Source organism: Brienomyrus brachyistius, chromosome 14, assembly GCF_023856365.1.
Source record: "Brienomyrus brachyistius isolate T26 chromosome 14, BBRACH_0.4, whole genome shotgun sequence".
Classification (NCBI taxonomy): domain Eukaryota; kingdom Metazoa; phylum Chordata; class Actinopteri; order Osteoglossiformes; family Mormyridae; genus Brienomyrus; species Brienomyrus brachyistius.
This window is the reverse complement of record NC_064546.1, coordinates 17,127,252-17,139,047: the sequence shown is the minus strand read 5'-3', so window position 1 is coordinate 17,139,047 and position 11,796 is coordinate 17,127,252. Positions and strand designations below refer to the sequence as shown.

General features: G+C 45.1%; 3 protein-coding genes across 4 annotated transcripts; 1 reads left to right on the top strand and 2 right to left on the bottom strand.

Annotated features, from left to right (window-relative positions):
• Positions 1-12: 12 nt before the first annotated feature.
• Positions 13-5,999, top strand: ddx24 (DEAD (Asp-Glu-Ala-Asp) box helicase 24). Of its 2 annotated transcripts, none has more exons than XM_048973806.1 (9): positions 13-150; positions 1,921-2,708; positions 3,223-3,675; positions 3,848-4,001; positions 4,135-4,647; positions 4,814-4,889; positions 4,969-5,157; positions 5,247-5,376; positions 5,649-5,999. In XM_048973806.1, exons 1-9 carry the CDS (start codon positions 146-148, stop codon positions 5,909-5,911), a joined length of 2,571 nt encoding a protein of 856 aa, XP_048829763.1. In that variant the 5' UTR covers positions 13-145; the 3' UTR covers positions 5,912-5,999. The 2 variants fall into 2 exon arrangements, with proteins under 2 accessions (XP_048829763.1, XP_048829764.1); XM_048973807.1 differs by lacking the exon at positions 13-150 and adding an exon at positions 1,237-1,370.
• LOC125706970 (ubiquitin thioesterase OTUB2-like) lies at positions 5,912-8,032 on the bottom strand. The gene is made up of 5 exons (XM_048973812.1): positions 7,501-8,032; positions 7,272-7,387; positions 7,053-7,137; positions 6,696-6,887; positions 5,912-6,418 (listed from the first exon to the last, which is right to left on the bottom strand). Exons 1-5 carry the CDS (start codon positions 7,576-7,578, stop codon positions 6,212-6,214), a joined length of 678 nt encoding a protein of 225 aa, XP_048829769.1. The 5' UTR covers positions 7,579-8,032; the 3' UTR covers positions 5,912-6,211.
• Positions 8,033-8,424: 392 nt separating this feature from the next.
• Positions 8,425-11,496, bottom strand: si:ch1073-416d2.4 (coiled-coil domain-containing protein 42 homolog). The gene is made up of 9 exons (XM_048975617.1): positions 11,125-11,496; positions 10,851-10,902; positions 10,412-10,588; positions 10,141-10,298; positions 9,873-9,955; positions 9,586-9,758; positions 9,267-9,377; positions 9,052-9,168; positions 8,425-8,675 (listed from the first exon to the last, which is right to left on the bottom strand). Exons 1-9 carry the CDS (start codon positions 11,244-11,246, stop codon positions 8,499-8,501), a joined length of 1,170 nt encoding a protein of 389 aa, XP_048831574.1. The 5' UTR covers positions 11,247-11,496; the 3' UTR covers positions 8,425-8,498.
• Positions 11,497-11,796: the final 300 nt, after the last annotated feature.

The following is an 11,796-nucleotide window of genomic DNA, read 5'->3' as shown; positions in this document are numbered from 1 at the left end:
ACGAAGCCCCCGACCCTAAGGACCGATGTGGTGTCAGATCGGTTTCAGCTGAAGACTGCCCGTCGGTTTCAGTCCGCCTTGCCAGCGGTGAGGCGGCGGCCGCCTTCTCGCATGGTCCTCCCTTCGGGCACGAAGTTTCACGTCGATGAGGTAAACTTGATTTATAAGTGATGACTACATGGTGCCCGGACGTGTCCAAGGTGAGCCCGGTTTGCGCTCATAAGCTGCACTAGAATGATGCAGATCGTGCGTGACTCTCAAAGCGGGTCTAGCAAGACTAGTTACCGACGATCACTAGTAATACAAGGAACGGTCTTGTCACTTCTCCACCTTGGTATATTACTATCCCCAGACTCCAGATTTGTGGTCTGTCCGAGTAACGTTACATAACATGGTGTTTCCCCCGTTGATCCCCCGCCACAGCGCCTCAACCCCAGTTTCTTCCGTTTTAAGTTATCCAGTGATTCAGATTCCAGCGGGTAAATAAATGAATCAGGAATAAAGAAGGTGACATGTACTTCAGCGGTACGACGAGGAAATAACTACCAGCGTAAACAAAATATTAATAAAAACGATTGTTCTTCTTATTATAAAACAATCAAATTCGAGTGAACGGCGACAGCGAGCAGCTTCAAATCTATACTGCCCACATCTTGGTCTGGCTCTGAAGCCTCCAGAGAGCAGAAGCTTTCGGTTAAATATTCACGGTCCCCCCCCCCGCACACACACAAACACACACACACCCGTACAGGCACCACGCAGCAAACGGCGGCTCCCCGGCAAACAGCGACTGGAGGGTCTCCATGGAGACGAGGCGCGAGAGCCAGGCAGCCGCCAGCTGGGAAACTTACTGCGCTAGCGTGCGTCACTGCGTGGTGGTCCCAGGAATTTAAGAGATGCGATCATTAAAGGATTAAATGGTGCAGTGAAAGAAAATCGCCACCGATCGTAATTAATATGATGAAATATGTATATAGAAATATTAAGGAGATAGGATAATGCTAAAGTTAATATTTAACACACTTTTGATAATGACAGCTTTTTATTGACATACACCATGAAATTAATATAACACACCACTCAGGCTGCATAATTGAAGTTACAACTAATATGGTGATTTCTGCTGCATATTTTAAGGTCCTGTAAGATTAATGAGCGTGCTGTCCGTGTTCTTGTACTGACTGACAATAAAGTTATTAAGTTGGATCCTGATTGGTTAACGATCATCCTGTGCCTTCGGATTGGCTCAGAGGCTGTTCACGTGACCTTGACTCGAATGGCTGCGTTCGCATGTGGCGTGGGGTTGTATTTCTCCGTGCGTGTACGTTTAAATATCTAAGTTTGAAGTAGAACACCGTAAAATTTGAACTGTAAGTATGAATCAGCATAATATATTTATATAATATATATCTTAATGAGTTGTTTTTGTTCTCAGTATCATTTTAACTGCTAATAGTTGTATTTAATGCTTCGATTTTTATTTCCACCTGAAATGCAAGGTACAGTACTGTATTGTACTGGCCTGTTTGATCATGATGATTATCATTATGAATTTAAACCGATATACTGTAAAACGTTTACTTGCTTTTCAGGTTCAAATTTTATATTTATGACTTCTTTAAATAGAAGAAACGGTGTTTTCTGCCAACGCTGAATGCCACTTCAAGAACAGTATATAAAGCATGGCAGTAATTATAATATATATTAATATAAAATATATTGGAGGAGCACGTCCGCTCCAGTATTCAGATGTACTCACAATGTACCCCCCCCCCCCCACCCATGTATTATAATTATGGCCTTGGTCCCCCCAATGTTGACCCCATACCTTGATGTAAAATGTGATGGAAGTTCAACAAATGATCTTGTTGGTAATCCTATACTGATTTGTGTGTAAAATACATATATAAATGTTCCCAGGAGCAAGAAGACCCTGAGTATTCAGTGTAAGAAAAAGGAGTGTAGGTGTGCGATGAAACCAAAGAAGCGTGGGATCCAGGTGAGGGGCACCTGGCAGGCGGTGCAGCTTGATCCCAGTGTTTTCTCCGAGGAAAATATGGATGGACTGGTGTGCTTTGAGGAGCTGACGAATTATCGCCTGGTGGATTCTAAGGCTGCCATAAAGGAGAACAAGAAAAAGGAGAAGGGCAGGGCAGCAAAGAAAAGATCAGCCCGTGACAGAGAGGGCAGCGGCGAGGGGACCTCCGAAATGGAGTTGACAACACCGGCGAAAAAAAAGAAGAAAAAGACAGCAAAGCTGAAGGAGGTAGCTGAGGGAGAAGAGAATGGCGAGCGTGAGGAAGAAGGTACCCAGGAGCCTGATGACAGCAAGTCAGAAGAGACTGTGGTGGCACCTGAGGTGGACAGCCTGAGCGATCTAACAAAGCCGACAAAGAACAAGAACAGAAAGAAGGTGAAAAAGACGAAGGAAGCAGGAGCACAGAAAGCAAAGGAAGTTACAGGAGAAGAGACGCCTGCAAAAGTCACTCTGCCTCCCAAGAAGAAGCCCAAGAACTGGACCAATGTGAGACTCTCTCACTCCTTAGACCGAGAGACAGACTTGTCGGCATGGAAAGATCTGTTAGTCCCAGAACCGGTGCTGCAGGCTCTAGGCTGCCTTGGCTTCAGCTCTCCTACACCCATTCAAGCTCTGACCCTGCCCTCTGCCATCAGGGACAAGATGGACATTCTGGGAGCTGCTGAGACTGGTGAGTTGATACCTCATCATAGTAATGATCTGCCTCCCTGTTGAATTAACGTAGTTTCTCAATCTGGTCCTCGGAGACCCAGTCAGTCCGTTTTAACTCCTTCCGACCTGCCTGCCAAAGTGTCTATATTTTTGCACATCCAAGCTGATCGGAGGGAGCAAAAACATGGACTGTCTGTGGGTCCTCAAGGACCGGATTGGGAAACATTGATTTAAGGTGATTGGGGATGAGTCAGTATGAGTATCCCTGATGTCAGTGACTTTGTGAAAAATTAAGTTGTAAAAAACCTTTTACATCTGGTGGGGAAAGTTTAAATTCTCGTGGTGTTTCATCATTTGGATTTTAATGACTGTATGGAAAAAATGCAACAAGCTAAGATGCTATGGCTCCTGTCATCAACCTCAGGGAGCAGATTATAATATTTTTCTATCATAAACTCTGTTCGATTACATTAGTGTAGGAAATCCAGGGGAAGGATGTGATGATCTCAATTCAAATACCTTTACCTTGACAGGAAGTGGTAAAACACTGGCATTTGCGATTCCTATGATTCACACCATCTTGCAGTGGAGAAAAAGACAGGAGGTGATGGGCCAGGTGCCACCTGGAAGTGATCTCAGCCCAGTCCCCAAGGAAGAGGAAGTGCAGACAGGAGAACACAATGAGGAAGCAGAGCAAGAGCCAGATGAGGATGAAGAAGAAACCAAACTGCAGGGTGCTGATGACGACGAAGAGGAGGAAAATACACAGACAGATGATGATGATGATGATGAAGACTTCCATTCTCAGGAGCTAGGGTGTGTTAAAGTCATTGAGGATGTGGAGGTTTTTGATGCTGCTGATGAGATGAGCACAACGAAGACCCAAGCCAGTCAGAAACAGCCTCTGCTGGGATTGGTCCTCACGCCAACGCGGGAGCTCGCTGTTCAGGTGAAGCACCACGTGGATGCAGTGGCTCAGTTCACAGGTACGTGGGTGCAGTTCTATGTCAGACCATTTACCTCCATTCTACTGCTTTGTTTAAACACTACAGTGTACTGGACACATGGTGCTGGAACCGCATTGATCTGCCTTGGAATGCAACATAACCAAGTCAAACTCAATATGATAATGATATAATTTCTTCTCTCCTGATTAAGGTATAAAGACGGCCATTGTTGTCGGCGGGATGGCCCCACAAAAGCAGAACAGGATACTGAAACGTCGGCCTGAAATCGTGATTGCCACTCCTGGTCGCCTCTGGGAGCTGATTAAGGAAAGACACCCACACCTCCAGAACCTCAGACAGCTCAGGTACCATGATGGGGTGGTTCATTTGAGCTTGGAATAAATATTTAGAAGACGTATCGTATGTACAAGACTCTTATGTACATGTAACACTACATGAGTGAACTCTATTGAATGCTGTGCTGTTTATGTCGACTAGGAGCCTTGTTATTGATGAAGCAGACCGCATGGTGGAAAAGGGCCACTTTGCCGAGCTGGAGAACCTCTTGGAAATGCTGAACAACTCTCACTTCAGTCCTGAAAGACAGACATTTGTGTTCTCTGCCACGCTGACCATGGTGCACCAGCTTCCCAGCCGCATATTCCAGAAGAAGAGCAAGAACGTAGTCCATCACGGCAAACTGGAGAGTCTCATGGAGAAAGTGGGCATCAAGGCCAAGCCCAAGGTCGTTGATCTAACCCGGAAGGAGGCCACGGTGGAAACGCTGACGGAGACGCGAATCCACTGCGACAAGGATGAGAAGGACTTCTACCTCTACTACTTTCTGCTCCAGTACCCAGGCCGCACCATGGTGTTCGCCAACAGCATCGACTGCATCAAGCGCCTGTCCTCATTGCTCACCATCCTGGAGTGCACACCTCTGCCTCTGCACGCCAACATGCACCAGAAACAGCGGCTCAAGAACTTGGAGAGGTTTGCTGAGAAGAATAGGTAATTGGTTAATCGACCGAATGGATAGTCAGAGCAGTAAAACTCGTGGTATATATGTCTTCACCACTGTTAAAATCACTGGAATGAATTCAGTGGTTCCTTTTCTTCACGGCTCATTTCTTCTTTATCGATGCATGGACAATAACCATGTCCTTCTTTGGGACAGCTGTGTCCTCCTCACTACAGATGTGGCAGCTCGAGGCCTGGACATTCCCGACGTCCAGCATGTGATCCACTATCAGGTCTGTCGCTGCAGATATCTGCGTGGCCCAGTGAGGTTAACCCGTCACCAGACCCCTTATCGCGGTCTTACCGTTTCAGGTGCCTCGGACATCAGAAACGTATGTGCACCGCAGCGGCCGCACGGCAAGAGCCGCGAAAGAGGGCCTCAGTCTGCTTCTGATTGGTCCGGACGACATGATAAACTTCAAGAAAATATACAGGACGCTTGGAAAGGATGAAGAGCTCCCACTGTTTCCCGTACAGACTAAGTGCATGGCAGAAATCAAGGTATCCCGTTTCCTTCCGTTTTCAGAGTGATGAGATGGTCCTGCCCGTATACCCTCATCCGGATGAGTTAACGCTAACCGCTTTCGTAGGAGCGTGTCAACCTGGCGAGGAAGATCGAGAAGATCGAGTACCACAACAGCAGAGAGAAGCATCACAACTCCTGGTTCAAGCAAGCAGCGGAGGCACTCGAGCTTGAGTTGGACGACGACGTTCTCCTGGGTAATCGTTTTCTCTTCGGATTCGCGCAAGCTCTCGTACAGAAGGGGACACTCCTCTCTGAACAAACTGAATAATGTCAATCTTAGGTATTTATTAACGATCAGTTAGTTTTGAGGCGGGATGTAATTGGAGACTAAGTAGTCATCACAAACATAGCGTACATGCAGCCTGTGGAAATGGACGGCTAAACCTTTCCCTGAAAAATGTTTATTATCCGCACTGACATGCTGGTTTTAAAATCCCATCCGTGCTTTTTTTTTTTACCCTCCCAGGAGGGAGGAAGGACACACATGAGGAGCAGCAACAGCAGAAGATGGTAAAAAGCCTCAAGAAACACCTCAAGTACCTGTTGCAGCAGCCTGTCTTCAAGAACGTGATGAGGACCAAGTACCCCACGCAGATGGGGAAACTGGCACTGCCCGACCTACCGTTGGCCAAGTATGAGAGTGCCCTGGAGAGCCTGAGCAGCCAGCGAGGGAAGGAAAGAGAGAAACAGAGGAACATGAAGAAGAAGAAGAAACAGCAGCAAGATTGATTCAGCTTTTTAAAAACTTTAATTTGGACAGATGCATTATGAAGTATTTGTAATACTGTTCTATAAAAAGAATAGTTCTTTCAAACAAGTCATTTTCTTTGAATCCACACATAGCTGTGAATTTCAAGTCTGAAATAGCTCCCGCTACGCAAACAGCTGTGATCGCGGGACATATTTTCCCCGACGGTGTTGAAAACTTGTGAAGTTTCCATGTATTATGCATCCAGAATTTTCCTCCTAGGTTAGCGAGACGGTTTTATTTAACACAAATGGGTCCACAGGCAAAATGTGACGGCAATGTTAACGAGGAGAAACTGGGTATAGCAAATCATAGTGGGAGTTCTTGTAGAGAAGGTGCAGAGTGGCTTCCACTTGATCTGGAATGGTATGGAAAACGAGGCTTCCGCTGCCTCCCTCAACAGAAACGATCCTGATGGTCACACCCAGGGCTTCTGACAGGGCAAGGATCTCCACGTGGTCACATTCCATCGCCATGTTCTCCACCTCCTAATGGTGCAGAACAGAATGCCACTCATCAGACATAAAAATGAAACAAAGCCGTGCCCTCGGGCAGGTTTGCTGCCAAAACAAATACAGTACAATAGGTAGTTACAGAAAACACAAGATTCTTGTTGGCTTATCTATTGAACTGCCACTAGAGGGAAGCACTTGCAAAACATTCAAGACAAGTTACCCGTTATTGAACAGTAAATAAATCTTTTTTTTCCACAACCTCTCCACTTGTAACTTCCAGCTGTTTAGGAAACGCAGCCCAAACACTGACCTGGGTGCAGTATGCTTTCAGGTTGGGTGCTTCTACAAAGTGCTGGAAGCGTTCGCTGTGATTCTGCAGGTGGGCTGAGGTGAGGAGCCGTAGGTACTGGACCACGCTGTCTGAGGTCGTCTGCTCGTTGAACATTTCTAACAGAGTGTTGCCATGCGGGTCTGCTTCAACGCGCTCCACGACGTTAACAAACTATGCCGGCATTTTTGGGAAGGTTACAAACGTGGGCCATGTCAGAATGGAACACGAATCATCATTACATTCATACTGGATTCTGTTGAAACGTGCTGCCGTTACAGACGAGAAAACAGACAGCATTGAGTGAAGCTGCCGACTCGAGGTCGGATGTGCACTCACTGTGCTAAACAAGGATCTGAAACGGTCCTCCGAAATACCGGAGATTGTAAGCGCGGTACTGCTCCGCAGCACGGTGTCTCTGAACCTACGGGAATAGAAGAGAGCGTATGCGCATGTGCGTCGTTGTCCACACGCCCCCTAGCGACCGAAACCAGGTTACATACCTGCATGCTTTTCCGACCACGGATTAGTTAAATGATAGGTGGTCACCCTACTTACATATGCATGCCCTCTGTGTGTTTAAATGACTCCAGACACCCAAAGGCAACGGCTCGGTAGAAACAGTTGCCATCTCCCCTGATTCTTCTTATTAATGCGTATTGGGTACAGAGTTCCTTTGAGAACACAAGCATTAGGTTAATTAAAGTTTAAAAATGGGCTATACCAGCTTAGCACGGGAAGACAAATCAATCTCAGTTTCTGCAGCTAAATACGGCTGTTATTCTACCTGATATTTTCTATCTTCAGGATTCTCCGGTAGTGCTGTAGAGATTTCCTGTGGTTCAAAAATGTACTTCTCGTCCATTTACCACATTTCTTCGTAGCTGATTAACGATTGTCCAGTGGGCTGTCTTCAATAATGCCAGTACCATTTCAAGACACAAATGCAGATAACCACTATATCTTAGTAAAACGATAACTAAGTTTCTTTTCAGGCTAATTTTAAAGTCTTTGGTCGCGAGACGCCATGATCCGCCTAAGAATGAAACTAACCACCGCTGAATAACGACCGTAACCAAGATCTCAGAAGTTATTGATTTTTTAAAGTAACGAAATAACAGTAATTCTTACGATAACATTAACACGAAATCCCTCATACTTTTTATTGCACCTACAGCTTATTAAACAGGCATATAGACGGGCGGCTAAGTTATCGAGATGGCCTTTTAAAGGGACCGCATTGAAAATGAAACCAACGGCGCTGTTTGTAACACTTTAAATACCACCGTAGGAGAACGACAAAAGTGCTGAATTTTGCACTTTATGATCTTTGACAACACTCGGTATAAGTGATGACGACGCTGTTTCTATATTTCTACGTATTTGTACGTGTATTTGTATATATCTGTACGTGTGTGTGTATATATATATATATATATATATATATATATATATATATATATATATATATATATATATGTATGTATGTATGTATGTATGTATATATATATATATATATATATATATATATATATATACACACACACACACATACGCGCGCGCGTGTGTATATATAATATATATAAATGACTGAAATCCTTTAATGTAATACAAAGGGATGAAGCAAAATGGATAGCAAGCATAGTGTGTCATCTGGAAGTGAATATATCACCAATACATCCCCTTACATAATGACACAATGCATTACAACTCGACCCAGCCCTCAGGACAAATTTATTTCCAAGAAAATGAGCATGATGCTGAGTGTGCCTTGCAATCATGCTGTCACGTTCTTGACATGCTCGCCAGGCTGTTCTTCCCACTGGTCTTCAGCAGTGCCTTACTGGGGCTTTTAAAAGATGTCACTTTCGCTCCCCGGATGGCTGCGCCAGTCCGATTTGAGCTCAGGTCCACTGAACGTGTCACTCTTTTCTCCACATCAGATTTCTGCACCATGAACTCCTGTGAGCAGATGTTTGACAAAATGGTCATGGTTGGACCATCTGATCATTTGCTTTTAAACTTGCAGGTAGTCTATCAATGTAATAATGCCCACAACTATCAATAGGGGGCGCTGTGTGGTTCAGTGGGTTGGGACAGTGTTCCTGTGACTGGAAGGTCGCTGGTTTAGGGTCAGCAGAGTGATGTCACTGTTGTGCCCATGAATAAGGTCCTCAACTCCCAATTGTTCAAGGGGTCGTTTGATCCTGCTTTTTCAAAAAGCAGTATTTTGCTTTGGAATAAAGTATTTGCTAAATTGATGTTTATGCAAATTTGGGGTTGTTCTACCTGTTATTGTAATAACAGAATAATTAAATTGATTGATTCATTCATTCACCTTAATCATGTCCATCGTGGTTAAAAGATCCAAGTTCTCCAATGGCCCATAATGCTGTAGGTGGCACTGCTCTCCCAGGTTCCTGATTGCTATCAGAAGACTCCCCATCTCCTCAATCTAGCAGGAGACCAGTAAAAACTTATATAAATAAGAACCCAGAGTAGTATAATGTAGGGATTTCACAGTTACATTTACAGGGTCGACTGTGTGCTGACCCATTCCCTCGACTGGTCCTGACGCATCTGCAGGTTCATCTCCAGCTGTTTGGTCCTCTCCTTGGCCTTGTCCCATTCAGCCTGTAGCTCAGACAGCTTTCTGTTGGTCATCTGCAAGATCGGCAGAACAACTGACATCATCTCTTAATGCCACCTCAGCAATAAGAATGATCATCCTGGTAGCCTACTCAGGGTGGAAGTCCAATAGAGCTTAGATTTGCCCCAGTATGGTAAATTTATTGTCGGTCAAAAGGTTCATAAGTTGTGACAGGTCGTGCATTAATGTAGGGGGAGAAAAGATGGTTGGCGTGAGGCTCACCAGCCTGCTGATGTTATGGTCCCGCCTGAGGGCCTCCAGGCTGTGCTGGCTCTGCTCCAGCCTCTCCGTCATTTTGCAGAGGTGCTCCAGCAGGTCACTGCGTGTCAGGGACAGCGTCTCGTGCCGCCGGATGATTGGAGTTATCGGCGAGTCTGTACCATACTCCAAGGAGTCTGTGCAAATAGGTGGAAGCAGCAAGCGACGTCCATTTAACGGACTATTCGCTGTCATGCACCTAGTGCTTCGTTTCTTCACTGATGTACCATGGACTGACAAAACAGACTTACTTTGAGGAAGTTGGTCTAAAACCTTGAGTAAATAATCTTCATAAATCTTATATTTGGCCACCATTTCCTTTAAGTGCTGCTGCCTGCAGGAGTTGATAAAATGAAGATGTAAAAAGTTTTGCCGTTTTAAAAAGTATCGTGGTCCATTAGGTAGCAAAGCATTGTGGGTATTGGGTTTCATCGTCTACTGTGTGCTTCTGCATTTGTAGCCTGATAAAGGCAGACCGTTTTACAGGTGATATATGAACATATTCCCCTTCTTCTGCACCTGGCCTCCAGCACCAGCAGCTGCCGTGTCAGCTCCTCCCACTCCGTCTCCTTCAGCTCATTCTGCTTTTTCTCCACCTGGTACTTCCTCAAGGCCCTCTGCCGTTTGGCCTTGTTGTCCTGAACAAACTTCTCAAATTTCACCGCCCGATCTCTGTTCTGTATAGAGGTGAATGGACAGTGTTCAGACCTGATAAGGAAGCAGCCAGGATGTTCGCTGCCGACATTATTCTGAGTCTTTTAGGCCTCCCGACCAGTGGATGGAGACTCACCTCCTGCTGCTGGAGCTCCAGCTCAGCCCGACGGCGTCCGAGGGCCTGCATGCGCTGCCAGAACTCCTGGCGTTTCAGGGCCAGCTGTGCATCCACCTTGTCTGCCTCCACCTGCTTCCTCAGCACAAGGGTTCTCTGCAGTGTGTTCACACCTGTCTCCAGGAGCCTGCCAGGACTCTAATAACACAGCAGCAGTACCCATGAAAGGCTGAGCCCCTGGTTTGATGTGGGTATGATAGGCGCCACTGCTGCCATTATATGAGAAACAGCATTTGAGAAATATTGCATTTTCCTAACTATGGTTCCTCACAGAAGAGCAAGCTCCTTTATTAGTGCAGTGCCTAAGTCAATTATTAAGTCATTATTTTGCAGCACAGGGCAATGTGACTGTCTCATACTTCTTCTCCAGTGTTTAAATTAAAAGTTTGAAATTTCTTACCTCTGTGATAATTGGGATATGATTGATATTTTCATTTTTTTCACCCCTATATCTGGAACGAAAACATTCCTAAGTTTCATTTTGAATAATAAGGGCACATTGATTAACTGCAGACGGGGTACAGATAAGCCTTAGATGTCCATTGCGTGTCTGTAGACAACAACGCGTTAGCAGTGTAACATGCTTAGTAAGTTTTATAGTTAGACGCTTTATAAATATCGTATATACGTGCAAAGATAGTGGGAGAAAGAAGAAAAACGTTAACATTTCATACCTGGTCTCTTCAATCTGCGTCACAAATATATTTTTCATTCTGTTTTCCACTTTAAGTTGTAAACGTGGATCGTCTTTATTTAAGCTTATATGGGGTAAGGATAGGGCTTCCATTTCCCCCATTTTTGTTGCGGATAAATCTGCCGTTACAGCTAAAGGCAGCTCTTTGGCCTTGTTATAAATATTAAAATGGTCGCCCTTGTTCAGGGGTGCTGTCCGGACGAGCCCGAACGCGACATTCCTTTTTTCCCCAGCCCCCGTGTTTACCCGCTTGCCTGCGCTTTCTTCTGTAACGTGTTGCCGGGGAACAAGCAGAGGGAAGGAAGGTATGCATGGGGGGGGAACGTTTCCCCGTCACCATAGCAACTGCCCCGGAGGCGCTATATTTCATAGGAAACAAACGCAGAGTACTTCCCCGCAGAGCAGACAGATAGACAAGCGGGGACCTTTGTTTAGACTGCATTTGCACGGGGCATCACAGCCAGATAGCAGATATGGATATGATTAAATTTCATTCATCTAGATGTAACTACACGATACCATATAAGGTATTCAAATGTTAAAAAGGAGACATAACATTGTGTCTGTGCTATTTGTCTCACGTGCACAATGATTTGGACAAAAAGATTTGCTAAATAAATAAATGTAATTATTTAGTAACTAATTTATTATA

What these genes read in the sequence shown, in the direction of transcription:
- LOC125706970 (XM_048973812.1), bottom strand. Translation starts at nt 7,578, where the DNA reads ATGGACGAGAAGTACATTTTTGAACCACAGGAAATCTCTACAGCACTA. An exon ending in CTGAAGATAGAAAATATCAG is followed by an intron (nt 7,388 to 7,500) that starts GTAGAATAACAG and finishes GTGTTCTCAAAG; the next exon opens with GAACTCTGTACCCAATACGC. An exon ending in TGAAAGCATACTGCACCCAG is followed by an intron (nt 6,419 to 6,695) that starts GTCAGTGTTTGG and finishes CTGCACCATTAG; the next exon opens with GAGGTGGAGAACATGGCGAT.
- si:ch1073-416d2.4 (XM_048975617.1), bottom strand. Translation starts at nt 11,246, where the DNA reads ATGGGGGAAATGGAAGCCCTATCCTTACCCCATATAAGCTTAAATAAA. An exon ending in TGGAGCTCCAGCAGCAGGAG is followed by an intron (nt 10,299 to 10,411) that starts GTGAGTCTCCAT and finishes ACCTCTATACAG; the next exon opens with AACAGAGATCGGGCGGTGAA. An exon ending in TTTAGACCAACTTCCTCAAA is followed by an intron (nt 9,759 to 9,872) that starts GTAAGTCTGTTT and finishes CTATTTGCACAG; the next exon opens with ACTCCTTGGAGTATGGTACA.
- ddx24 (XM_048973806.1), top strand. An exon ending in TGCAGTGGCTCAGTTCACAG is followed by an intron (nt 3,676 to 3,847) that starts GTACGTGGGTGC and finishes CTCCTGATTAAG; the next exon opens with GTATAAAGACGGCCATTGTT. An exon ending in AGTGCATGGCAGAAATCAAG is followed by an intron (nt 5,158 to 5,246) that starts GTATCCCGTTTC and finishes CCGCTTTCGTAG; the next exon opens with GAGCGTGTCAACCTGGCGAG.